At 39.0% G+C, this 27,096-nt stretch overlaps 1 protein-coding gene across 4 annotated transcripts in view; it reads left to right on the plus strand.

Annotated features, from left to right (window-relative positions):
- PRORP (protein only RNase P catalytic subunit) overlaps nt 1-25,428 on the plus strand; it is a 47,339-nt gene extending 21,911 nt beyond the window's left edge. For all 4 annotated transcript variants that reach the window (XM_067462879.1, XM_067462880.1, XM_067462878.1 and 1 more), the window contains 3 exons: nt 22,782-22,930; nt 24,802-24,997; nt 25,281-25,428. In XM_067462879.1, the coding sequence (XP_067318980.1) occupies nt 22,782-22,930; nt 24,802-24,997; nt 25,281-25,409 (474 nt within the window). In that variant the 3' untranslated portion in view covers nt 25,410-25,428. The remainder of the gene's footprint in view (nt 1-22,781; nt 22,931-24,801; nt 24,998-25,280) is intronic.
- The last annotated feature ends 1,668 nt before the right edge of the window (nt 25,429-27,096 follow it).

Consider the following 27,096-nt stretch of genomic DNA (forward strand, 5'->3'; position numbering starts at 1 on the left):
CCAAAACATCTGGGTGGGGACCCACAGGTTGAGAACCACTGATCTAGTCAAACACCTGCCATGCAGTAGTACTCAATTGAAATACTGCTGAAATATGGCCATACAAAATCTGTTTGAAAGACCTCTCAAGGGTGTATCTTCTCTGTAGAATGACCACAGTTTGAGACCATTTTAATTGCCACAAGTGCGATAGAATTATGAGAGTTGTAGCATAGCACAGAAGGCTAAGACCAAAACAATAATTCCCTTGATTCCATATCATTGAGCCATGGCAGTTAAAGTGGTGTCAAGCTACATTAATTGTACAGTGGATGCACCCTCAATTTTTGCATCCTTAAACTAAAAAAAACAAAAGCCCAGCAGCTCCCTTTCCCCAAAAAACTTTAGTCATTTGATCACCTTCATTTGGACAAATGCCAGATTGTCAATATTCTGCCCAGAACTGGACACAGTATTCCAGTTGCCTTCTTACTAAAGCAGAACAAAGTGGCACTATGACTTCTCTTGATCTGAACACTTTGCTCCTGTTGAGGTAGCCCACAATTGCATTGGCTTTTTTGGCCATCAAGGCACACTGTGGATTCATGTTTAGCTTGTGATCAAAGGCCACCTAGGTGCTTTAGCTCTCAAGCCATGTGTCGCGCGTCCTTTTCCCCCCAATTTCATGCACTGCCCAATGCCTCCTCCACACTTTGTAGCTGGATATATTTATTTGCGATATTTCTAACCCAAAGGAGACTCACGGCAGCTTACAAATTGGCAGCAATTTGATGCCATAAAAATCCACAATATACAATTAAAACATTTAAAACAGCATTATAAAATCAATATAAAATCAATACGATACAAAAACCATTAAAAGCATATAACCAATGTCTTCCTGTTAATCTCACTTTCCAGTAGCATTGACTCTAAGCCGTTCCATGTTTCAAACTTACATAATTCTGTGTTTGTCTACTGCACTGCATTTCCAAAGGCTTGTTCAAAGAGCCAGGTTTTTACTTTTTTTCAGATGGTCAGGAGGGAGGGGGCCATTCTAATATCTCAGGGGAGGGAGTTCCACAGCCAAGGGGCCACCACTGAGAAGGCCATGTCTTTCATCCCCGCCAGTTGTGCCTGTGAAGAAGGCGGGATTGAGAACAGGGCCTCTCTAGACGATCTTAAATTTCTAGATGGTTCATAGGGAGAGATGCGTTCAGACAGGTAAGCTGGGCTGGAACCATTTGGGACTTTTGATATTGCATATGATTCTAGCAAGGAGAAAATGCCTGTGAAGAGAGGGTCTTTGAAACAGGGCAGTTAAGGAGGCCTGGTGTCCTCACCCACATCCCCTTACAACTGAGACACAGAGCAAATGCTATTTTGCAGTGCTGCTCACATTCAGTTTAATGTTTGGTACGAAACAGACTTGCCTGGCTTTCTCAATATTTGTTGGCTGCTACAGCAACCAAAATATGTTTTCACTTGTACTGCCTGAAAAGAAGTTTCTTCCTGGTTTGTTCAGGGAATCCTACAAAACCATGAGTCATGCCGCATCATGTTACCTTTCTTCTTCTTCTTCTTGGCTAAAGTATTTTTCTCCACATCCCCTCTGCCGGTCATCTTTAGTGTAGTGCTGTTGGGATTATTTCCTCCCACTCAGTGTCACCTTTTTACAGGAACACCTTTTACCTACTAAGAATAAGTGATTCCTGGGAGTATTTTAATACAGGAACTAGTTATGTAAATCCAGATGAGTGCTATTTCAAGAAATGTGTGCTGAGGAAGGGGTCAAGGTGAAACTGTGGAGAAATAAGACCAAAGACATCTGGAAACAGACAATAGGTAAAGGTAAAAGTTTTCCCTGGCATTAAGTCCAGTTGTGTCTGACTCTGGGGGTTGGTGCTCATCTCCATTTCTAAAATGAAGAGCCGGTGTTGTCCATAGACACCTCCAAGGTAATATGGCCAGCATGACTGCATGGAGCGCTGTTACCTTCCCGCCGGAGCGGTACTCACATTTGCATGTTTTCAAACTGCTAGGTTGGCAGAAGCTGGGACTGACAGCGGAACCTCACGCTGCTCCCTGAATTCGAACCTTCGACCTTTCGGTCAACAAGTTTAGCAGCCCGCTGCACCACCGGGGGCTCTGGAAACAGACAATGTAACAAAGCAATTGTAGTATGTTAAAGGTTTTGAAATATAAATATTTATTTACTTACTTTAAAACAAACACACACACATATATACACACACATAATAAAAGTGAAAAATGTGTATGTGTTTATGTGGCAGAGGTGTCCATTTACACAGACAGCCTCCCACCTCCACAAACGGGCTATAGTTCCAAGTGCTGAGAAGCCTCCATAGGCACTCCGTCAAGTGGCATGGCAGGTTAGAGCGAGCGCCATGAACATGTAGCCCAAATGCTGCCAATGTCCTCCCCAAACACTATGGCCTACCACTCAGGGAATACTTTCATCTGGGGAGAATTTCATCCTAGATTTGACATGTTTTGTCCATAGGCAGGCATCACAGAGTTCCTTGTCTGGAATTTGCATGACCCCGCCCACTGCCTATCCCTTAACCCTTTCCTATGGCACACAGCAAACACAGGAATTGATCAGCAACAGACTGGAGAGGTGCGACAATAGACTGAGACCAAACTTGGCACAGAGAAGCCCCATGACCAACTGAACATACTGCAGGTGTTTGGGGAAAATGACCTTGATTTTGGGAGGTGTAGTTCACCAGCATCCCGAGAACACTCAACCTAACTGATGACAGATCTGGACCACACTTGGCACACAGACCCAACGTGGCCAACTGTAAAGACTGGCTGGGTTTGGGGATGATTGCCCTGGGAATCTGGGAGTTGTCGTTCACCCTTATCTAGAGAGCACCAACTTGGCACACAGAACCAACATGGCCAACTGTGCATACAGGCCTGGTTTGTGGAGGATTGACCCATGATTCTGGGAATTGTAGTTTACCCACATCGTTATGTATTTTCTAATCATTCTGACTTTTTCCTAATAAATAGTGTCACTAATTAACGAAATTATATTACCTAACACCCAAAAACAAACAATGCCTTTTTCAAGTAACCCAGGCACCACTGAGTACCCAAGCTAGTGTATGTGTGTGTATTTTGGGGGGGGGGGGGGGAGAGAAATAAGATCAAAGGAAAGTTCACAATTATTTCATAAATTTGTGTGAACAAATTACACTTCATTTTCCTTTTGCAGTGGAAAGAATAATCATTTATTTATTTATTTATCATGTCATCCGCAACCAGAACATTGTATTACATTTCTAACAGAACAAAACAAACAAACAGATAAAAAACACACACACACACAAATTTTGCAAACTTGGTAGCTGATTAAATGTCATTTGACCAGTATCTGGCCACTTGGAGTGCCTCTGGTGTTGCTGCAAGAAGACCCTCCATAGTGCATGTGGCAGGGCTCAGGTTGCATTGCAGCAGGTGGTCTGTGGTTTGCTCTTCTCCGCACTCGCATGTCGTGGATTCCACTTTGTAACCCCATTTCTTAAGATTGGCTCTGCATCTCGTGGTGCCAGAGCGCAGTCTGTTCAGCGCCTTCCAAGTCACCCAGTCTTCTGTGTGTCCAGGGGGAAGTCTCTTATCTGGTATCACCCACGGATTGAGGTGCTGGGTTTGAGCCTGCCACTTTTGAACTCTCGCTTGCTGAGGTGTTCCAGCGAGTGTCTCTGTAGATCTAAGAAACAATATCGAGGTTCTAACAGTAGAGCTTAATAACATCACCATCACCTCTGTGTACAAGCCCCCAAATGAAGAGTTCTGCTTCTCCTCTCCCGAGAATTTTGATAGGCAACAAAGGGCGGTAGTAATTGGTGACTTCAACAGCCATAGCCACGTATGGGGCTATGCCCAAGAGGACAAAAATGGAGAGGCTGTCCTCTCCTGGTCTGAACTGCACAAACTATCACTCATCCATGATAGCAAGCTCCCACCATCCTACAACAGCAGGAGATGGCACCGAGGATATAACCCAGACCTCTTATTTGTGAGCGACAGCATTGTACAGCAATGCACTAAATCATAATCATATATAAGCATGATATTAAATATTGGCAGATTTGGGCAATCTGTAATATCTTCTGAAGATTATGAAAGACTGGGGCATTCAGTCTTTTTTGCATGGAATGTGCACAAGAATACAAGTCCCTTTTTTAGCTTCTTTGACCTATTGAAGGAAATTCCAAATACCTGTTGTTTGCAATCTTGAATAAGCCACTCACATTTGTCAATTTTGGGTTAAATACCACATCAGGGTATTTTCTTTGAAGAGTGTAATCTGTAATAGCCCTGTGGTTTTGCTTGAAAAAGTATTGACTTAAATGCTTGGCTTGTAGTGTAATGACTTCAACTGACTATACTGGTATAAAAGCAAACATTTAGAGTAGGAAATCCCTTTTTAATGGGAAAGTTGTATTTATATTTATCTGTCGCATCAGCAGTTCTTTGATGTCACAAAAGGCGTCACTTTTAGTTTCTCTGTTGTAAGTAAATATGTGCCGAGGGAACTGTCTTGGTGTGTTACGATTGAATAGATTGTCTCTATAGCAACCATTGATATGTTGGTGTGGATATGTTTTAATGGAGAGCTCAAGGATCAAAATTCAGTATCAGGTTGAGAAATGCATTGGGGTTTACCTGAGGGTGATTTTTAAGTGTGCTTTTGTAAATAAAAGAAAATTTAATTCATATGGACATCTCTTCATGGGCTTTATATCTTGCATTCATCTTTATCTTGTAATTGCTCAATTATTTAGGAGTGGGTTGACAGGCCAGTAGGCCATGATGCCTTGCATTCATATATGGTTTTACTGTATGTGTATGTTTTGTATGTTTTGCATGTTTTGATATGGTCAAAATTGACTAATCAATAAAGAATTGTTGTTGTTATCTTGCATTCATACACAGAAATATGTTTAACCTTGCTAGTTGATCTTTGTACTGAAGTTTCGTGTACTTTGATTAAGTTACAGGGTACTGAGAATAGATGTGTTCTACAAAAGTGAAACTTTTTTTTAGTATGTATTCAAAGGAAGCAAGAGAAGTATCATCACAGTGATGTTCTGAATACAGTTCCAATCAAGGGAGGCCAAACTGGATGGGAAGAAAGTTTTCTGTGTTGGAAAAATACAGCATATAGGAGGAATCAAAAGCTGTAGGGGTTAATGATGTTGTTCTAGGATACTGTTTAGAACAAACATAAAAAATCTGAGGGCCTCCTATTCCAGATTATTATAGTTTCCATTATTCCTGGTCATCAGCTGTACTGGTTGGCACTGATAGAGTTGGAATCCAAGGACAACTGGAAGACCATGGGTATGTCCTATGTGATAGGGAACAGCAAAATACCAAGAAAAGAGCACTTAAAGAGATGTTCAAATATACAAATAGCATGTTCACACCACACAACAAACCTTTGGGATCAAGCCTTATTATCACTGGGAACCTTGATATTGAAATTATGGATGTAATCGATCTAAGAGGGTTAATCAATACCGGTCTGTATCCTTGGAATCATTAATACTAATCTTGCTCCTACATGCTGTATCATGACCTAGGACCTCTTCACATTGGGCAGTAAAGTACATCAGAACAAGAAATGAATAGGAATAAGTGCAATTGACAATAGGAATGGTTTTGGATTACGGGTCTGGATTATGTGATTTTAATGTTTTATTAAGATGTTTTTAATTCTATGTTTTAATTGTTTTGAATGTTTGTTTATCTTCTATGGTTAATATGATTTTAAAGGTTTCATTTATAGTTATATTATTGTTTTAGTTATTATGTTTTGGTTTTGTATATATATTGGCATTTAATCTTGCCATTACTTGCTGTACACAGTTTTGAGTCCCCCCAAGGGTGAGAAAAGCAGGATATAAATGCAGTAAATAAATAAATAGGCTATTTTTCGGCTACGGCAACAGATTTTTAGCAGTTTTGCTATGAAGCCTATGGCCCCCATCACACCCTGGAGAAGTACTTCCAGGGAGGGTCCATAGTGAAACTGCCAAAAAAAAAACCACCTGCCACCACCGAAAAATAGCTGCTGGCAAAAGATGGGAGGCATCTCGTCTTTCCATTAAAATCTATGGGGACAGTCAGCTGCCTAACACTTAACCTCATGTGATAAAGTAGGGGGGAAGCTGGGATGGTGCAGAGCATGTGGCAACAGGGTGAGTGCCGCTGCAGTAACCGCATTTGTAGAGATCCTCAGCTATTCCAGTAGTGCATATGAGGAGATTCCTAGTGTAGTTCCTGTGGGTAGCTTCGCCCTCAGTATTTCACTGTACCAAAAAGGATGGCTAGCTGCAGCCTATCATGGATCTCAGAGGTGTCATAACTATATCCAATCCAGAAGGTTCAGGATGGTCACTGTTATTACAAGTCTCCTCTTCTTAAACTGGGAGATTGGTGTGCTTCCCTGAATCTTCAAGACACCTTATTCCACATTCATATTTCTCTGTGGTTCAAAATGTACCAGTGGTTTGTGGTCAGTTCCAGCCTTTTTCAGTTTGGTCTCTCCCTTTGGTCTTTCCATCACTGTCACAAAAGTGATGGCAGCTGTTGTCTTGCATCTTGGGACGAAAGGGTAAGGATCTCCCCATATCTCAATGACTGGCTAGCTGCTAGTCATTGTGTCCATAGAAGAGAGATTGCACTGGCATCAATCCTTGGAAGACTTGCCCCACCTCTACTAATAAGCTGCCTAATGACCCAATTGTGTGAGGCAAAGCCCATAAAAAAGGAGGACAAGTAGCTTATCTATAACTGCAATTCTTCAAATTCTTCTGTGTCTTCACAACCCCCTCCCCACTTTTTGTTGCAGTTCCACTCTGGCTCACAATGAACATTGGAGCTTGGGGAAATAGCTCTTGGTGTTATTTATGCTTGAACCCAAAGTGGTGGGCTATGTGAAAAACATTCCATGAATGGATCTGCACAGATATTAGACCCATTTGTGTGATGGCACAGATGAGCACTTGAAGAAAGCAACCTGTTCTTCTTTGGCTATTCTAGTCTCTCAAGAAATGCAGTGGAAACCTTTCTGAAATCCTGAAAGATGCACAGAATGGGGTTGGTTCATATGTAGAAGCATGGTTCAAGGTACCATCATTAGCTTTATAAACTATAGTTTTGAATTTAAACTCCCCTCTTCTACAAAAATATAAAATTTGAAATTTTGCCCAAAGAAAAATATTAAAATTTCCACTATATTATTACAAAATATATCCAATTAAGGTTTTCTCATTTTCAGGGAGATTATCTGTAGTTCTTTCCTATTTTGCCCAAAGTGCAACTTCCTCTTCCAAAGGACAGTAATGAAATTTGCATATCCTTTTCCTGCTGTGCTATTTGCAATTGCAACAGCTGGTTGCATAAGAGATTGGACAAAGTGTTTGCCTTTCCACATAAAGTAACCATGCATCCTCAACTGATGATTCTGGATTTTTTTGCATTCAGATTTCAAGCATACTGACCTCTGAGTAAGTTATGTTTATGTAAGGACATGGTCCAAAGACACAGAGTCATAAAAACTTGAAAAACTTATGAGGACTACTACTCTCTGAATTTGGAAGTACTAGAAAAACTTTTCCATACTTTGCATTAGCAAATACCTTGACAGATTTTTTTGTTAGTTACTTTGCATTAGATTCCATAATACTGTTAAAAGATTATTGCAAATGTAGCCAAAGAAATCTCATGCCAGTAAGGTAATGCTCAAGATCCTGCAAGGAAGACTCCAGCAATACATGGAGCGAGAGTTGCCAGATGTTCAAGCTGGGTTTAGAAAAGGCAGAGGAACCAGAGACCAAATTGCCAATATCCGCTGGATAATGGAGAAAGGCAGGGAGTTTCAGAAAAACATCTACTTCTGCTTCATTGACTATTCTAAAGCCTTTGACTGTGTGGATCATAATAAATTGTGGCAAGTTCTTAGTGGGATGGGCATTCCAAGCCACCTTGTCTCTCTCCTGAGGAATCTGTACAAGGACCAAGTAGCAACAGTAAGAACTGACCACGGAACAACAGACTGGTTCAAGATTGGGAAAGGAGTATGGAAAGGCTGCATCCTCTCACCCAACCTTTTTAACTTGTATGCAGAACACATCATGCGATGTGCAGGGCTGGATGAATGCAAAGCTGGGGTGAAAATTGCTGGAAGAAACATTAACAACCTCAGATATGCAGATGACACCACTCTGATGGCCGAAAGCGAGGAGGAGCTGAGAAGCCTTCTAATCAAGGTGAAAGAAGAAAGCGCAAAAGCCGGGTTGCAGCTAAATGTCAAAAAAACCAAGATTATGGCAACAAGAATGATTGACAACTGGAAAATAGAGGGAGAAACCGTGGAGGCTGTGACAGACTTTGTATTTCTAGGTGCAAAGATTACTGCAGATGCAGACTGTGGCCAGGAAATCAGAAGACGCTTACTTCTTGGGAGGAGAGCAATGTCCAGTCTCGATAAAATAGTAAAGAGTAGAGACATCAGACTGGCAACAAAGATCCGCCTAGTCAAAGCCATGGTATTCCCTGTAGTCACCTACGGATGTGAGAGCTGGACCTTAGGGAAGGCTGAGCGAAGGAAGATTGATGCTTTTGAACTGTGGTGCTGGAGGAAAGTTCTGAGAGTGCCTTGGACTGCGAGAAGATCCAACCAGTCCATCCTCCAGGAAATAAAGCCCGACTGCTCACTGGAGGGAAAGATACTAGAGACAAAGTTGAAGTACTTTGGCCACATCATGAGGAGACAGGAAAGCCTAGAGAAGACAATTATGCTGGGGAAAGTGGAAGGCAAAAGGAAGAGGGGCCAACCAAGGGCAAGATGGATGGATGGCATCCTTGAAGTGACTGGACTGACCTTGAGGGAGCTGGGGGTGGTAACGGCCGACAGGGAGCTCTGGCGTGGGCTGGTCCATGAGGTCACGAAGAGTCGGAGACGACTGAACGAATGAACAACAACAAGCCAAAGAAATGTGCGAGCACCCTCATTTTCAAATTTTCTGGTTCTGGGAACATTATCTTCATTAACTTTTCCTGAGAGACAAGAGAAACACTACAAAAGGGATTTGTTTGGTTTGTTTACCAATATCAGTAAGCGTTTGGGCACAAGAGGACTCTTTTTTGGTTTCTCTCTGGCTCGTTCCTAAAAACTTTCTTCTTTAAAAGCCTGTCTAAATTAAAAAACATTTAGTCTGCCACCAGAGAAACAATAGGGAAGGAGCCATTCTGGCTTCCCAAGGCAGCTCGCATTCCCACCAACTGAGCTTTTGATGATGGTAGGACTGAGAGATGTTTAATGTTGTTTTTAACTTGGTTCTTTTAAAAATAGAAATTTAGTGCAATAGTGTTTAACTTTTTTTTATTAACAAATTTTAAATTGTATTGTGCTGTCAAATTGTTGAGCATTACCTTGGGCCTCATGTTGACACAAAGGTAGAATATAAATTAAAGAAACTAATACATTGTGGTGCCAATGATTCATTATGACCACAAGAGGGAAGCACAGATTTTGATATGTGGCAAAAAGACACTCAAAATGCAACAAACAAGCCTTAAATTTGAGCTACAGACACACACACACATACATATACTGTATACACACACATACTGACCAGTGGGGGAGATGTACCTTTGGGATCACCTGAAAGTCAATATTTATTGTTGTAGTTGCTTGTTTTATGATGCCCCTATGAATGAGAGACCTCTAAGAGTGCCAGAAATTAACTGCTTGGTTCTGGTCTTGCAAACTCAGTGCTATGGCCTCATTGGGTCAGTCAACTTGTAACGCAACCATATCTTCCTGCCTTTCATTTTAACATTATAATCTTTTCCAGGGAGTCACATTGTTTCAAGATCTGTCCAAATTAAGACGGGTTCTGTTACATTTTCTTTGCTTCCAGTGTGAGTTAAGGACTGATTTGCTTTAAGATCCATTTATTTGTGTTTTTAATAATCTGTGACTCTGCTTCTTAAACTATTTTACCATTTTATATAAGGGACACCATTTTACCTCACCATTGTCTATAATGCGACTTTTGCTATATGTAGGGGGTCCTGGAACCAAACCACAGCAGATACCAATATTTATTTATTTATTTACCATATTTATATACCGCCCCTCTCAGCCCGAAGGCGACTCGAGGTGGTTTACAGTCTGCAGTCAATGCCCCCAAGCAACATAAAATACAGTTAAAAATATTCCATATAATATAAACCATATAAAAGCAATAAAACAATAAAAGCCATAAAACCCAAGTCCTCAGCGTCTCATCACTAAAATCAACACTAAAATCAATAGTCCAGTGTATTGCTCTATTTATGGTGCTGTTCATTTAATAAAGGCATTCTTGACATAATCATGAAATTAGAGTTACAACAAATATAATTAATATTCTTTCCGGACTTGTCAAATAATTTCCTATTTGTTCTACACAATTTAAACTGGCAAATCAAGTTTTGTATTTCTTTATAGCTTGAAATGTTGATTAAAGAAAGAGTGGTGCAACATATGGGAACATTGCTTTTGGTTTCCTATTCCTCATGAATAGAAAGCAAATAATCTAATGAAGCACACAACAGAAAGGGCAGGTGTCTAAGCAACAATCTGAAGCTCAGTCTAGGGAAGAAAGTATTAGTTTGTGTTAATCTGTGACTAGACTTTTAGCTCCTCGTTAGTTATAACATTTATTTGGCATGGGGTTTTTTGTCCTTATTTGTCATTTTACTAATTTTTAAACTGTTTACATATGTGTTGTTAGCCACTCTCAGAGCCCTGAAAGTGCAAGGGGTACATTTAATGTATAAACATAATATTTTTCTTCTTTATCTGAAAGCTAGAAAGGTATGCCTATTTACCTGGGAGTACATCCCATTGAACCCAGTAAAATTTACTCCCCAGTAGACATGCATTTGTGGACCCTATGCAACTCTTTGGAGTATCTATGATAGCGCAGAGGCCCTAGCATTTGGCAGTGGGGGGTCTGAAAAATAAGGAATTGGACTTATATAATGAAGCTTCCCTTTTCAGAGCTGTTAAATGCAGGCAGAACAAATACAAATATAAGCCCAAAGCTTCACAGAATTTTGTGAAAGGTAGATGGAATAACATATTCCGGTCACCCAGAATGGCTGTCATAAAGACACAGTGCAGCCTTTCAGAGCTCCATAGGAGTCAAAATGTGGCTGTACAATCATCTGGACTTCTAGAGCAACGGCCATCCGATGCTCTAGCAATGGTTCACTCACTTCAGAAGATATTTCCCACAGAACCTTAAGTATCCTTAACTGTGAAACCACTAAATCCTTCCTTCTTTCATCTACTCCAATTGTTTTGTATAATGTAAGTCTGGATATAAAGAGAAAATATTTTAAATATAATTACAAATATTTATTTTGGTGCAGAAAAATATTGGATTCATACCCAAAAAAATTTCATTTTTGTACTTAAAATAACTTTGAAATTGGGCTTTATGTCTGACAGTTGAATATGTAATTCCGGGACGGCATCTAAATTAGTTCTCAGTTTGTTTCTGGTGTAAGCATAAGATGAAAAACCTAATTTGCATGAATAGCTTGAGACGAAGGGGAGCATTTCTCTGATAGACTATGAGTCCTACCAAAATGTCATTCAGTAGCACAGATTCAGATTTTGTTTTTAAAGCAGATATACATTGAATTTCCATAAGATCTTCATATTTCAACTTTTTAAAATGTTTTTAAAGAAGATTTTAAAGATTTTTTTGCAGAATCCCTATGATGCTTTGTTGGAAGCTTAGTGTTCTGGGAACACCATTTGGGAACCTCTGCTATGGAGCATGTTTACTCTCAATGAATAGGATTGCATCACAAGTAATTTAACTCTTCTGTAATGGATTCTGTTCTAGTATATCTTTAAAATGTGGTGACTAAGGTTACATGCAGCAATCTACATATGTACATGCACACACCTATAATTTTCCCTTTGAGCTAATGATGAATTGAATCACTTTGTCCATTTACAGCATGAAAATAATGCCACCTCTTAATAGGAAATAATTTGTTAATTTAAGAGATTGTTTACCAGCTGCTCCGAAGGTGAAAAGAGCTCCCTAAGTGTTCCCAATTAATCTAATTGCTAATTATTTTTGTTAAGGATTTTGCCTTGTGTGGTTTCAATGCAGTCATAACATTTGGGTCCTAGGGAGTGGCTAAAGGACATGTTGGAGGAGCGGTGGTTCTCGGCCTGTGGGTTCCAGTCTCCTCGGTTCCAGTTTCATAGAATCATAGAATCAAAGAGTTGGAAGAGACCTCATGGGTCATCCAGTCCAACCCCCTGCCAAGAAGCAGGAATATTGCATTCAAATCACCCCTGACAGATGGCCATCCAGCCTCTGCTTAAAAGCCTCCAAAGAAGGAGCCTCCACCACACTCCGGGGCAGAGAGTTCCACTGCTGAACGGCTCTCACAGTCAGGAAGTTCTTCCTCATGTTCAGATGGAATCTCCTCTCTTGTAGTTTCAGTAATAGCTTTGTTTATCTACTGGTACTGTTGCCTATTTCCTTCAAAAAGAGCAGGACAAGATGTCCACTAGAGCACATCATATAATGCAGTGCTTCTTCCGGTGGGGCTCCATGCCAGCAGCATGGAGAAGAGACTGAGCCCTATTGGGTGTGCACCTGACTCCTTATACAAAAAAGGCAGAGGAGCTGAAGAGGAAGCAGGGACAGACAGGGGAATGTCATGAGAAGGGAGACTAGGGGCACCAATGGGAGGTAACAAAGCCTGATTGCTCCCTCTGGTGCCCCACAATTACCCCACGATTTCCCCCGCTGTCCTCCGTCTTACACCTGCCCATGCAATAATTCTTTAGTGTCCTATCAAGGGTGCATCTTTACTCAGGAATCGAGCTCATGTTCCTCACTACACTTTTTGCCATCTTTGACCATAGTGTCTGTATTGGTTGAGGAGGCTAAGAATTTAAATTCAGGTTACCTGAAGCTCTTAGCCAGGTGGAGAGGGGGTATGGGTTTTATTTATTTATGACATTTCTACCCTACCTTTCTCTACCCCGGAGGGGACTCAAGGCAGCTTAAACATAGGCAACTATACCCACCCTCCGATATTTTCAGGCGAAAAGAAATCTGTTTACTCACAAATTTTAACTAGTTAATCAAATCCCCATGCTAAATCTGGTTTAGGGAACTGAACAATTTCTGTTTTGGATTTTTCAAACACATTTTTGTACAAATATTAATCTAAATGGGATATTATTGTCTATGAATTCAAGAAAATGTTGTTAGAACCCATGGCTCTGGGTTAGGAAACCCTAAGTCAAATCCTGTAGTGTTGGTGATTCCCCTGGTTTCAAATTTACTAACTTGCAAAAGATATGAGTATTTTAGGAACAGTAACCCACACAATGGAAAATTAATCTACTGTCAAACACAGATTTATACTCCCAAATTACTCTCTTGGGTTTCAGTTTTACAAAAAGAGCCTAACCAAATTGGAACTACATGAACAAACTTTGACCAAATATTAATCTCCATTGTGCCCACTCTCATTTGCTATTTTAAAGTATGTGAGGAATCAGAATATAATCAAGTTATTTAGGTCACTGGTAGAGCTTGAAAAGATTTTTTTTTTTTTGGCAGTTCATTTCCCAAGATTATCCCAGCCAGCTTGGAGTTTGTGAGAGCTTTAAATCAAAACACTAATTTTTCAAGCTAAAGTTTCCAGTTCACAAAAAGAGTTTCATTTTTTAAAAGAAAAAAGGCATGGTAAGATCTCCCTGTGCTTGCGGGCAAACAGGAGGAATGAAAACAATTTTCACTAATCCCTAATACTATATTTTATTTTATTATATATTAATTTAATTTCCCATCTTTCTCCTGGCATGGAACCCAAAGAGGCTTATAACATTTTTAAAGTTCAGCTAAATTTTTATTTTACAGAAGTAAAAAAAAAAGCCATTCTGTTTTAAATAGCACATTGTTAAAATAATTTGAAGCCATTTAAAAAAACTTAATTAAAAAGATAAATACACAGCACAGAAAAATGAAAGCGCCCTTCTGCGACATCACTTAAGAACCAAAAGCTTGTCTATCTCCTATGTCTTTATCAAATGTGCCAGTGATGGTGAGAAGATGGAGAGAAAGCTCCCTCCTTAAATATCTTCAGACTTAGACAGGTGTGTCTGGATACTCTGAATTGTTTATAACTAGCACTTTGAATTCTGCCCAGAAATGGACAGGGAACCAGTTAAGCTGTTAATATAGAAGTAATACATTCCCTGTAATCAGCTCTGGTCAGCAACCTGGCCACAGTAGTTTGGATCCCCTGAACATCCTGAACAATTTCCAAAGGCAGACCAATGTAGGATGTGTTATAGTAATCAAAATGAGATGTAAGCTGGAAATGTGTCACCAACACAGATCTGACATCTCCAAGAGCGGGTGAAGTTGATGTGCTTTGGCATGGAAGCTCAGATCCAAATGTAGGAATATGCCCAAACTGTTTACCTGAAATTTCAGGGGACATGTATTATTGGATTGTGTGTAATTGCAAGTCATTGTGGGCCATCATCCAGGAACAGAGAAATGAAGGAATATATTTTCTTATACTCATTGGAGAGAGTGCATATTGACTTTTAAACTCTGAAAACCATATGTTTATATATTGACAATAAACAGTCTGTGAAGCAAGAAAAGATTCCCTAGTTATATAAAGTCTACTCGTGACTTCAGTTTTGGATATACTAGCAGTTTCCTGGTATGCATTCTGAGGAAAGTACCAATAGTTTGAAGAGGAAATACTGCAGAATGAATTTTGAGTGAGTTAGAAATAAGATAACCACCTAAATATAAATAGTATGTATTTTTATTTCATATTTCTTCTTTCAGTATTAAATAATAAGTGTGTTTTCTTGTATTCTTTTCTCTTCTGATATTTGAAATTATTGTGCGTTCAGCCATCTAATCTTAGAATAATTTATTACACAAGCAAACCAACATTGCAATGTGGTTTCTGCATTGTTATTGGTCTGAAGCAAATCAAACTGAGGCAAATGAAGTGAGTTACACTGGATCAAACCATAAAATACTATGGATTTTCTAAATTGTTAAGAGTTAATCCATATAAAATCAGTGAACAAATATACGTTCATCTTGTGTAATAATGATAGCAGAACAAAGAAAATTCAGTTGCATTATACCAGTTTAACTTTATCACTTCAACCAGTAAGAAACAATAGGAGGAAATGAATTGTCAAAGTCTTTCATGGCCGGAATCACTGGGTTGTTGTAGGTTTTTTCGGGCTATATGGCCATGGTCTAGAGGCATTCTCTCCTGACGTTTCGCCTGCATCTATGGCAAGCATCCTCAGAGGTAGTGAGGTCCTCACTACCTCTGAGGAGGCTTGCCATAGATGCAGGCGAAACGTCAGGAGAGAATGCCTCTAGACCATGGCCATATAGCCCGAAAAAACCTACAACAACCCAATAGGAGGAAATGTTTTTCCTCCCATTGTTTTCTTTCACTCTTATTAAAATCCACCAGTCCTTGACTAATGACTGTCAATGTCATATCAAACAAATTCATCTGAAAACATTGGACTAAATAATTATTTTAGACATTTCAAGAGAAGATTTTGACTCAATATTTGACTGACTATACATATAATTTACAACATCAAAAGCCGTGGAAATATATATTTGTTAATCTATATTGATCTTTTCCACTGCTTTTGATACCATCTATTACAGTTCCCTATTAAACTATCAAAGCAAGTTGGGGAACACAGTTGATGTGGTATTTATGCATAAGCCCATGCTCAGGAACTGTGGTGTCATTGCATGGTTCCATCTTACCCCTCATTCCCTTTAACTTCTGGTTCCCAAGTATTGGAGCAAATTATTTTATGGCAGCCAGGGCTATTTTTGTTTTCTTTCAATGAGATAAGAATGTAGGAGAGGTGAACATGTCTGGGATGGGGAAAATAAGGGCTAACATTCCAATACCTTCTTGTTTACCATAGACAGTTCAGTTGGAAATTCCATTTTATATGCTAAAACTGAAAATAGAGGTACCCCAGCTATTCTGGATTGTGTCTGTGGCATGTTTAGTTCTCAAGAGAAATTCTGTTTATTTGACTTCTAATGGAAGCATGATTATATTATGTTGTAAACCGCGTTGAGTCGCTGGCTAGGCTGAGAAACGGCGGTATACAAATATAGCAAATAAATAAATTGAACGTTGCCTGCACTGATCAACCCTTCAGCCTTAAGTACAATTATGTCTGCTGAAGAATAGTGACATTGTTAAAGGCAAGGGTCTTAAAATAATTCGGAAGAAGTTGGTAAAAATGGAGAACTCGTAGACACTGAACAAATCTGATGTGGTTGGATGGTAAAGAATTTGCACAAAGCAAATGGTAGATAAAATAATTATGCCCTGAGTGAAGATCAACACTGCTGTTATATTTGTAAATGCTGTCGAGATTTCCATAACCTTAAGTTTCTCTAGACCTGTTCCAACTATAGGCCAGCCTTGTGTTTCAAAAGAGTCTGGGTCCTCTACCCCTTTATTTCTTTTCTGGTCATCTTGTCATAACAGTTAAATGCAAGTGGTAGAGTTTTGTTCTCTAGAGGTTTTTAAGCAGGATGGCCATCTGTTGGTAGTGCTTTGATTAAGCGTACCTGCATGATTCATGACTTTTTAACGCTATCAGAGGACAGGAGGGAAAGAGGAAGAAAGCAGGAGAGAAATTATTTCAAATAACTTTCTGTCCCTTTCACATTTAATTAGAAGGTTAGCACATGATTGTTCATCAGTTGTGGGAACATGGCTCGGAATTGAGTAAGATTGATTGATTGATTGATTTTAGATCCTGTCCTTCTCCCCGAAAAGGACCCAGAGTGGATCAATAAGGAGCTATCCTGCCTTTTCAAATCCTTAGGGACTTTTACAAACATAATATGAAAATTGTACTAACAGAGAGTTCTCGGCATCTCATTTACAACACTGTTTGACAGAACATAATTGCAGTATTGTTCTCAATCAGAGGGGGCCCAGGTAGTTTGTTCAGAGCCAATACAAACTTTCTGTGCAATAAGAACAGGCACCTTTGTTTTAGGTTGCAAAACCATTTGGGAACAAAGCAGTTCAGTATAGCTAAGTAGTTGCTGAGGAGGAGATTGCTAAACCCTTTTGAAACTGTTTCTGTCCTTCCAGATCAAAATCTGTACTCACCCACATGACTGTCTAATATCTGGCATTTCCACACAATAGTTACAACCTCTCTGTAGAAAAACGTTTTGCTGATTGCAGTTGTAGTTATTCCTGATGTTTCAGTTGGTGAAAAATGCTATGGACAATTTGAGGTCATTTTTAAGGGAATATTTTATTTATACAATAAAAAGATTTGCATAAAACTAAATTTACTTTGTGGAAAAAACTACAAAAAAACTTTTTGGAAATGTTCACCAAAAAAATCTTAAAATGTGATGTTTAAGTAAAGTAAAGTTTCCTATTACTGTCCCATAAAGGACAGCAAAATCTATAAATATTATTGCATATGTACTTTAGAGTAGTAGAGATTGTGAGAGAAGACAATGACTTACTGCATTTCCTCTTTCTTGTATATCCCTGTCTCATTTTCTATTAAACAAACCCAGTATTTTTGACCCCTTACAGATATTTGGACTCTAAATTCTCCCACAACTTGGTAATTCAGGGGAATACCCATTTTGAGTCAGTCATGTTGCAAGAGACAATTCCCATATCAAATGCAAGACTTTATGAGTGGTGTGATAATTTTTTCTTACTAAGCCAAAGTAGTCCCCTCGGGGAGATAGGGCAGAATACAAATAAATTATTATTATTATTATTATTATTATTATTATTATTATTATTGTTTATCATGTAGTGAGAGTAATTTGCATAAAGTATTCAGTTAAAGAAAACGGTTCCCCTCCCTGCCCCCATGGTTTATGTCTCCAAAGCTTTGGAATACCAGAAGTAATATGCTGCTAACTTTATTTATTTACAGTATTTCTATACCGCTTTTCTCACCCCTAGGGGGACTCAAAGCGGTTTAGAAAATAGATTGTTAATAAATAGTAATGAGTATTTCATTGTTTGAACTTAACATCAGTGGGGACACTGACAAGAAATTTGTGGTATCTTAAATAGTCACAGATTTATTATTGTGTAACCGTTTTGGGACTTAGTGAGTTCAAAGTCCTGCTTCGGCATGAATCTCATTGGGTGGCCTTGGGCAGGTCATGTGCTCTCAACCTTAGAAGAAAGCAAAGGTGCATCCCCTCTGAATAAAAGTTGGAAAAAAAAAACACCCCTGTGATAACTTTGCCTCAGGGTTGTCATAAGTTAAAAACAACTTGAAGGGACATGAAAAGATTATTTTAATTTCCTGGGGTCCCTATTTTCAACCCTGCAGTCTAAAACAGCTAACATCATGAATTATGTGGAGAAATGGTTTTTGTTGCAATGTGTATTATGGCTAGATGGGTCCAAATGGTCTGTAATTGGAATATTCCCAGAAAGCAGGGCAGAAAAATGATGTTTTTCAAATATATACTTCCTGTGTGCCTCTTGAAATCCAAATCTTTGAAAAATACAGATATAAATATAATAATGAGGTAAAAATTACATTACTGTATCTGGGATCCATCGTCCATAGGTGGAAGGGTTTCACTCATGGAAATGCCTCCTCCCGGTTTTCTGGGAACACCCCTTCCTACCTTGCCCCTCATCATGATTCACTCAGGGGTTCACCTGTTGTATAACACACCCAGGAAGTAGAAGGGATTACCTTTAGTTTGGAAGGGGAAGGTACATCCTCTAGCACAATTGCACATAGCTAAATCTGGAGCCTATTATTTGTAACACTGGACTGTAGTAATAGATGTTTTATACATGCAGAAGTGCAGAATTGTAACTTTTGCACTCCATTCTCTATTAAGTTGCCTTTATTGGCCAGAAAAACTACTTGAAATAGTAAATTCATGTGGAGTTAACTTCCTTTAGATAACACAGGTGAGTGGCAGTTTGGCTTTGTCATGAGTTGTAATGGTTTCTTACAAAACAATTCAGGGAATTCCCATCTGAGAAATGTTTCTTTGTCTTGAGAAAGAAGATGGTTGTACTAAAAGCCTGACCTTTTAAAAAGCATGACACACACTGCATGCTATGTGATCTGGCAATTAAGAGTCCATGATGGGAAGTCTGGACTTTTGGGTACTATTCCTTGCTTATTGGATGACTTGGTGAACTTTTATTTTGCTGGGTCAATGGCTAATTTACCATTGATTGTCAGAGTTGTCAAAACCACATTGTCACTGGAATTAGTGACATACTCTTAGAGTTTTCTTGTGTTTACATCCAAATGTAAATCTATGCCACTGAGTTGTAATCATGAAACTATTTTAATCTTCCAGTGCCTCATGAGATTTGACTACTTAACTCTTTCCTGTGTTATTCTCTTGTTATCTGTCCCATATTTTACTGGGCGTATATCTGCTCCAAAAATTTAGTTTCTCATAGTGGGACTGTCTCCTACCTTTCCATCAATCAGGATAACCTTCTGACAACTGCTCCCATTATTCTATGCTTGCAATCCTGACTGTAGCAATTTGAAAAATCCCATCTTAAAGGCTGACATGTTTGAGAGATTGTGACTAAACAGGAGGGAACCACCTTGTTCACTAATACAGTACACATGGGTTAGTACTGTACACTGAAACTGTTTTGAAATAGTTCCATGTGCCAGATGTCATTTAGTACAAGTGATTTTGAGTGCAATGGCTCACCAGGAAATTGTCTCCATTTGCATGTAAATATCCTCCCCCAACTACAATTAGTTGTGAAATTTGCTTCATAGAGTCAAAGAAGTAGAACGGATCCAGCCCCTGATAGTGCAGGATTTCATTGCTAAAACACATCTGGGGAGTGGCCACCTAACCTCCATTCAAAACTAATAATGGAGAGTCCACCACCTTCTTAGGTAGACTATTCTATAGACAATTCCTACCTTCAGAAATTCTGCCTAATATTTAGTTATCTCGTTCTCTCTCTCTCTCTCTCTCTCTCTCTCTCTCTCTCTCTTTGAGCCCCTGGTGGTGTGGTGGGTTAAACCCTTGTGCTGGCAGGACTGAAGACCGACAGGTTGGAGGTTCCACTCAACAATCGCATTTTCTGGCTCAGTGCTACCCAAAGTGGTAGCCCTTGATCAGTGCCAGAAAAACTGTGTTGGTGTTTGCTACACTGGAGGAAAATAATTGCCAGTTTTCCATATCAGGTGGAATGTGGGAAACGGAAGCTCTGATCTAGCTTCTCTGCAAAAAATACCTAGAGAGATCTTGTCAAAAGATTTATTGAAACAAAATTCTTCATTGTCTGTGTGATTCACACAAATAGGTTAAGTGTGTCAAAACTGTGTCGCATGCCTCAAAGCCCCGATATGGGAGGAGGCTCATAAATCTTCTGTTAACAAGCCAGAAAACAGAGTTCTCCATTCTGCCTCTTTTGCCATCACAAAGTCCAGTGAGTTCAATCTGAACAGGCATTTTGAGTTCTTCCATCAGAATAGCTCTAAAGTGCGTTCCCACAGGGAGACTCCCTCTACTCCTGGCAAGATAGGAGTTGCCAGATAGGCCTACTTCTGAACCGGCAGCTAGGTCCAACAACTGTTCAGTGTTGGACTTATACCCTCTGGAAGTATCTCCCTTCACTTCCTTCTTCCCCTAAACCTCTGATCACTGAGAAACCAACTTTGGGAAAGGAAGGTGCATTCTAGCATACATTCAAAGATTGATTTTCCTCTTCTTTGTCTTCAATGACTTTATCTGATAGTTGGTCTCATAGCTCTCGGTACTCTCATTCTGGCTGCAAACATCAACATTGCAAATACGCTTACTATGACAAGGATGATACCTAGAACTGAAACTACTGATATCCTTCTCCATATGTTTTTCTTGTAGTCCAGAATGTTATTGTGACTATGCCATTATCATAACATTCTTCCAGATAGCTGCCATTGTTCCTATCAATATTGAGGCCATTTTCATTGCTTGATTCATTTGCCATACTCAAAAACTTGTCAGTCCCAGTGCTCGAGAACCCATTGGTCCTCATCTTCTTCCCGCACATTGGAAGCTTGAGCCTGTTCTTTGCCTTTGAAAACTAGAATATCAACCAGTTCCAACTCATTATTTGTTGTCTCATGTTGTTCACCATTTGTCATCGTCCATTGTTGTCTCAGCCCTGGGTGTATCCTCTAAGAATCCTGTGAAATGCTGTGTACTTAAAATGATGATAGCATTTCTTGTTTCCCTTTTAGAGCCTTTTCACACATTACATTTTACAATTCTGAAAATCAGGGATAACTGAAGCATCAACAGTCAGTGTAATGTAGGGTGTAGAAATGCAGAAGTGACAGAGTTGACTTTACCTTTTCAGGGTATTAGCTGTCACTATTAATTTACTCCATATTAAAGTGAGCCAACTAACAAAAAGACTTCCTGAAAACGGAAAGCTAGGGGTCATGGAGATAAGGTCACACAAAGCCCTTGCTAGCTTTTCATCTGTGTGAAAAGTGTGTGTGTATAGATAGATAGATAGATAGATAGATAGATAGATAGATAGATAGATAGATAGAATAAATGTGATCTTGCACCTCCGTCTGAAATGCTGGAGTTTATTTCCAACATCTTGCATTCAATTTTTAGGGGAGAGACAGGATACAAATAAAGTGAACTAAAACTATTCAATGTGCTATAGTGTGAAGGATAAAATGTATGTAGTTTGAAGAAATAGTTGCCTTCATTCTAAAAAGCATGAACTATATTTAATTTCCTTTATGACTAAAAGAAAGTGCTTTGTATCACGCACTTCTAAGAAGCAGTTATGTGTGGGTGCAGACAGGAAATCCCCTTGTAGCTATGTATAGACTTACTGCGGTGGTATCTAGACCTGAAAGTGTATGATATTCCTTAGTGAATAAAGGACCGAGGGGTTTTTTTTTTCCATGTCAGGAGCGACTTGAGAAATTGCAAATTGTTTCTGGTGTGAGAGAATTGAACGTCTGCAAGGATGTTGCCCAGGGAATGCCTGCATGTTTTATGATCCTGTATGATCCACATGGGAAGCTGGAGCTGACAGATGGGAGCTCACCCCACTCCCGATTCGCACCACCCACCTTTTGGTCAGCAGTCCTGCTGGCACAAGGGTTTAACCCATTGTGCATCAGGGCTCCAGAGTTATGTTTAAGGTGGCACTATTCTTCTACGTGTTAACAATAGAAAAGTCCACTGGAGATTTTCTTTAAAAAGGTTCTGTCCCAATGAAAGTGTAGAATGCTGTACATAATAAATAGCCTAAAAGGTTAACATAGAGCATTCTCATTCTCCCATATAAATATCCTGAGATGCCAGTACTTAAGGATGCTTAAGGAGAATCTTGATGTTAACTGCCTCTCTGGCTTTCACTATGGTCACAATTTTTCAGATGTTCACCCTAAATTTTGCTGACAGGCTATTTATTCCCATAATATTGATTTAAATAATATTCTGTGATGGTTCCAGACATAGCCACAGAGATCACAGGATATTCTCCAGGATAAGCTGAGTAGTAAACAGTACCGTGTGTCTCTCACATATTAGGAAGCCATTTCCATCTTTAGTGCCCCAAATTTCTCATTCACCGAATACTCCTTTTTTATCTCCTTTTCCTTTCCATAGCTTTTGGATGTTGTCAACCACCTGGCTCAGCAGAATCTACGGTTGCTTGTCCTGGGGCGCAAACACATGCTGAATGGATCTCGTCAATGGAACAGAAATAACATGGCTGCTATGCAGAAGAAGGCAGACTTCTTTTTTACAGAAAATGTGTATGTTCTTGTCTTCTGTAATGAGCATCTTCACAGATATTTGCACAAAAGAAAGGGTGCTTCCATTCATAGGGCTCCTAATATTAATAAATAAATACACTGTTCAGCTATTCAATCTTTTTCTCCTTAACATATTTGTTGACATGGAGAAAGAAAAAAAAAAGGTGGAATAAGCATCGGGGAAACATGGCCAAGTTACAAATAGAGGAGCTACAGCATTCTGTGAATGAAATAAAAGCATAATTGGGAAGCATGCACAGGTTGCTTTTTGGCAATTGGATAAGTGGACAGTGATTTTGATAATTTCATGGAAATGAAAACATACAGAATTATACATTCTTTATCCGCTGCATCTCTTTTATAATTACAGACTAATAATTTCAATCCTTCTCCCAGGGCAATGTAAATTGCATGCAGGTCTCTCATTGTCATTATTCTATATTGTGGCCTTCCTTTGTGTGTATTTAACCAATGATCATCTGCTTTGTATTCCTTACCACATTTGAAACACTGACTCTACTAACCTAGCCATTAAGATTGAGAAACCGATGAGGTGTTTATCAGAACAAGGCAGAGCTCATTAAGGCATACTTCTCTCCCAAAATATTAAGAAAACTGGAATCGGCAGCACTAGACAAGTAGCCTTTGATACACGAAGAGTTGTCTAGAACTTTACAAGCAAAATGCAATCTTTTCAGGATTTCAGTTTGCTTGCACTAAAAGAACACAAATTAATAGGGGGAAATATTTTTAACCACACGAAGTTTGTGTCTAAGAGACAACTGGAGTACCATACAATGCTTAACAAAGAGTACTTGTGACTTCTATTTTCTCATGATCCCTAAAATAAAATAGTCAAGAACATCAATGATTTTTGTCAGTGTGGGTATTCCCTCATTGCATTCATAGTTGTTCATCAACTGATGGTCAGTGTTCTGATACTGAGCATCTCCATACTTTGACACTAGTCCAGAGGTAGCAGTTTTGCAGCATGTCAGTATTCTGAGCCTTGATGAAACCTACAGCAGCCTAGACTCAGTTGGTAAAATCTTTGAGGAGCATGGACCATCTCCATATCATGATGAAGCTGTAAAATAGGACCTCTGGGAGACAACAACAAAAAACCACCAGTGATTTTCTGTGACTAAAACATGAGCGCTAAGAATTCTGCCAATTTAATACAGTGCTTCAACTATTGTTCAGTCGTTCAGTCATTTCTGACTCTTCGTGACCTCATGGACCAGTCCACGCCAGAGCTCCCTGTCAGCCGTCACCACCCCCAGTTCCTTCAAGGTCAATCCAGTCACTTCAAGGATGCTTCAACTATAAACAGTTTGAAATAAATCATTAGTGAAACCGAGAGCCACACTTCAATTTTGAAACAGAAATTTAGTAGAGACTTTCAAAATCCCAAGCAAGTGCCTTAAATTTTGATGTTGGCATTTATGCTTTTGAAATACAGCTGTTCCTGAGCTTTAGCTATTTTCCAGTGTTTTATCTAAATATTTGATGGCTGCTTCCTGAATATGTAAAATCTCATCTGGCAAGATTGTTTGAATTCACAAGTTGTCTTTTGTTGTACCATCATTTTGTATGACACGGTTTTGAATACTATCTTATTTCCCAGAATGCGGATGATACGATGATAGGCTCAACATATTAGGCTCATAATTAATCAGGATGAACAGTATTCAGATATATTCTAGAATGGCTGTCTTGTTAATTTGCTGCAGCAAAAAAGGGGATGTGTAGAGGGGGGAAGGTTCTCATAGTAGCTAAAGGTTAACCAATTCATTATGAACACCTGAGATAGTTCTACAACCCTCAGGTCTGCAATTTGTGATGATCTTCTTTGCCTTTTTTGATTTAAGGTCTGAAGACGATCCATTTCTACTCTATGCCACTCTTCACTCAGGGAGTCACTGCAAATTTGTTACTAGAGATCTGTTGCGTGATCACAAAGCTTGTCTCTCAGACAGTCTTACTCGACGCCTGTTCTTTAAATGGCAACGTGGTCATCAGATGGTGCTATCTGACTACATACCAGGAAAAAGGATCAAATTTGAGGTACCGCTTGTTGTATTTTTTGCTAACAATGCATGCATGTTTGATTCTTTATTGTACTGTTTAGTTAGTGTTAACAGACAAACCATGCTGAATATCATCGTCATAACAGTCAGATGAATATAATCTAAACTCAAATAAAGTTGATTATATTCACCTGACTCTGTTACGAAGATGTTTGTTTCCTTTTTAAAAAAAGAGAGAAAACATGTTAGTAAATATTAATGATTTCCATATTTATACATAGTAAAAACAGCATAACTTATCTTACTTTCTTTTTTAACAGCATGTATTGAATTACGATACAATTGTGCAGACTACAGGTAACACATGGCATATTCCCTATGATGACAGCAATTTGGAAAGATCTTCATATGAAGTGCCAATAAAATGGCTTTGTCTTCAGCAAAAATAAAATATTCACTTTTTACAAACAGTGTGTGGTTCTTTTTTTCCACCAGACATCATATACCCATATACCATCATATACCCATTGCAAAAATTCTCTGTTTATTTGTCTTTCTTCCTTATCAACCAGTAGCAAATTATAATATGATTGTGCAGACTGCAGGAAACACAAGCATATTTGCTATAATTACACCTTGGTGGAAAGATCTTATGTAGTACCATCAGGACGGCTATGTTTCCATCAGATTTTCCCTCATACTCAAGTTAATTGTTGGTCTCTCTCTCCCTCTTGCCACCATTACTAGAAGGTGAAAAACTCAAATTGTGGGTTATTTGGGAAAGCAGCTTATAAACTTTTGATTTTAGTGTGTGCATGTGCACTCTCATGTGTTAAGTTCCTAGTGTTCCACCGTGCTAACATCACCTCAAGAAAGAGAATAAATATGTAGTTGTATATTTGCATCTCTGATTTCATCTCTGAAGAAACTGATATGGCAACAGTCTGGGGGCCCTTCCACGCAGGTCACATTTTCTGCTTTGAACTGGAATACATGGCAGTGTGGACTCATTAACCCAATTCAAAGCAGATATTGTGGGATTTTCTGCCTTGATATTCTGGGTAATATGGCTGTGCGGAAGAGCCCTTGGTTGCAAGTAAAAGAGGACTAAGTCTGGTTGTTCACCCCAGATATCTCATGTACCAAAAATCAGGTTTCTTCTGTTATTTAGCATATATCATAATATCCAATAAGAAATACACAAACTAGATAAGATGAATGCAAATAACCTAGTTGTTTGTGCCATATTTTCCAAACAAAATAAGAACCATTTTAAACCACTCCTACAGGTGTGGTTTATATATTACAAAGCACATATTTAGTATCAATGGGATACTGAATGATTGCTTGAAAGTAGACTTACCGTTAAGTATCATAAACAGAATAAAGTTAAAGGAAGGGGATAATGTCTAAGTTTGTTAACTCACTTCTGAGAATGGAAGTGGGTTAACCATAGTTGACTCATCAAGTAGCTAAGATATGTGCTCTAGGAACTACAAGAAATAAATTTAGAAGAGACTATAGTTGGTTTGACAGTTACAGAATACAAGGCTAATGTAGGGAGACAGAATACAATGGCAGAAAGACAAAGTGTTTCTATCAAATGAAGGGAAGTAAAAGAGCTAGGAACTGTGGGTGTTGAAGTCCAAAACACCTGGAGGGCCAGAGTTTGTTTTAAGTAATCTTTGCCAAAGAGTGCTGATGCCTCACCAAACCACAACTCCCAGGATTCCATAGCATCCAGCCAAAGTAATAAAGTGGTATCAAAAATATTGGGGCAAGGAAATCAAAATATTTCCCAAAAAGCAAGAACCTCCTTTCCAAAAGGGAAGGCGAGGAAGGACACCACAAGTTGAATCTTTTAAACTACAAAAACTATTGCGTGGCCATAACAATAACGACAAACAAGCATATAGGAATGCAATCAAAGGGTTGGTCACAATCCCCAATGTGGCTGCAGAGTTTTTATCACTTTGGTAGTAAATGGAATATACATTTTCATTGGTTCCCAAAGATAAATCATTTCATTGGTCTAAGCTAGCTATTCAGTTGTTCATTAGTTGTTGATGATTTTGATTGACATTATAGCACACGTGGGATCCTAACAATGACACAGCTACTGTATAACACAACTAT

Source organism: Anolis sagrei, chromosome 1, assembly GCF_037176765.1.
Source record: "Anolis sagrei isolate rAnoSag1 chromosome 1, rAnoSag1.mat, whole genome shotgun sequence".
NCBI classification, from domain to species: Eukaryota; Metazoa; Chordata; class Lepidosauria; order Squamata; family Dactyloidae; genus Anolis; species Anolis sagrei.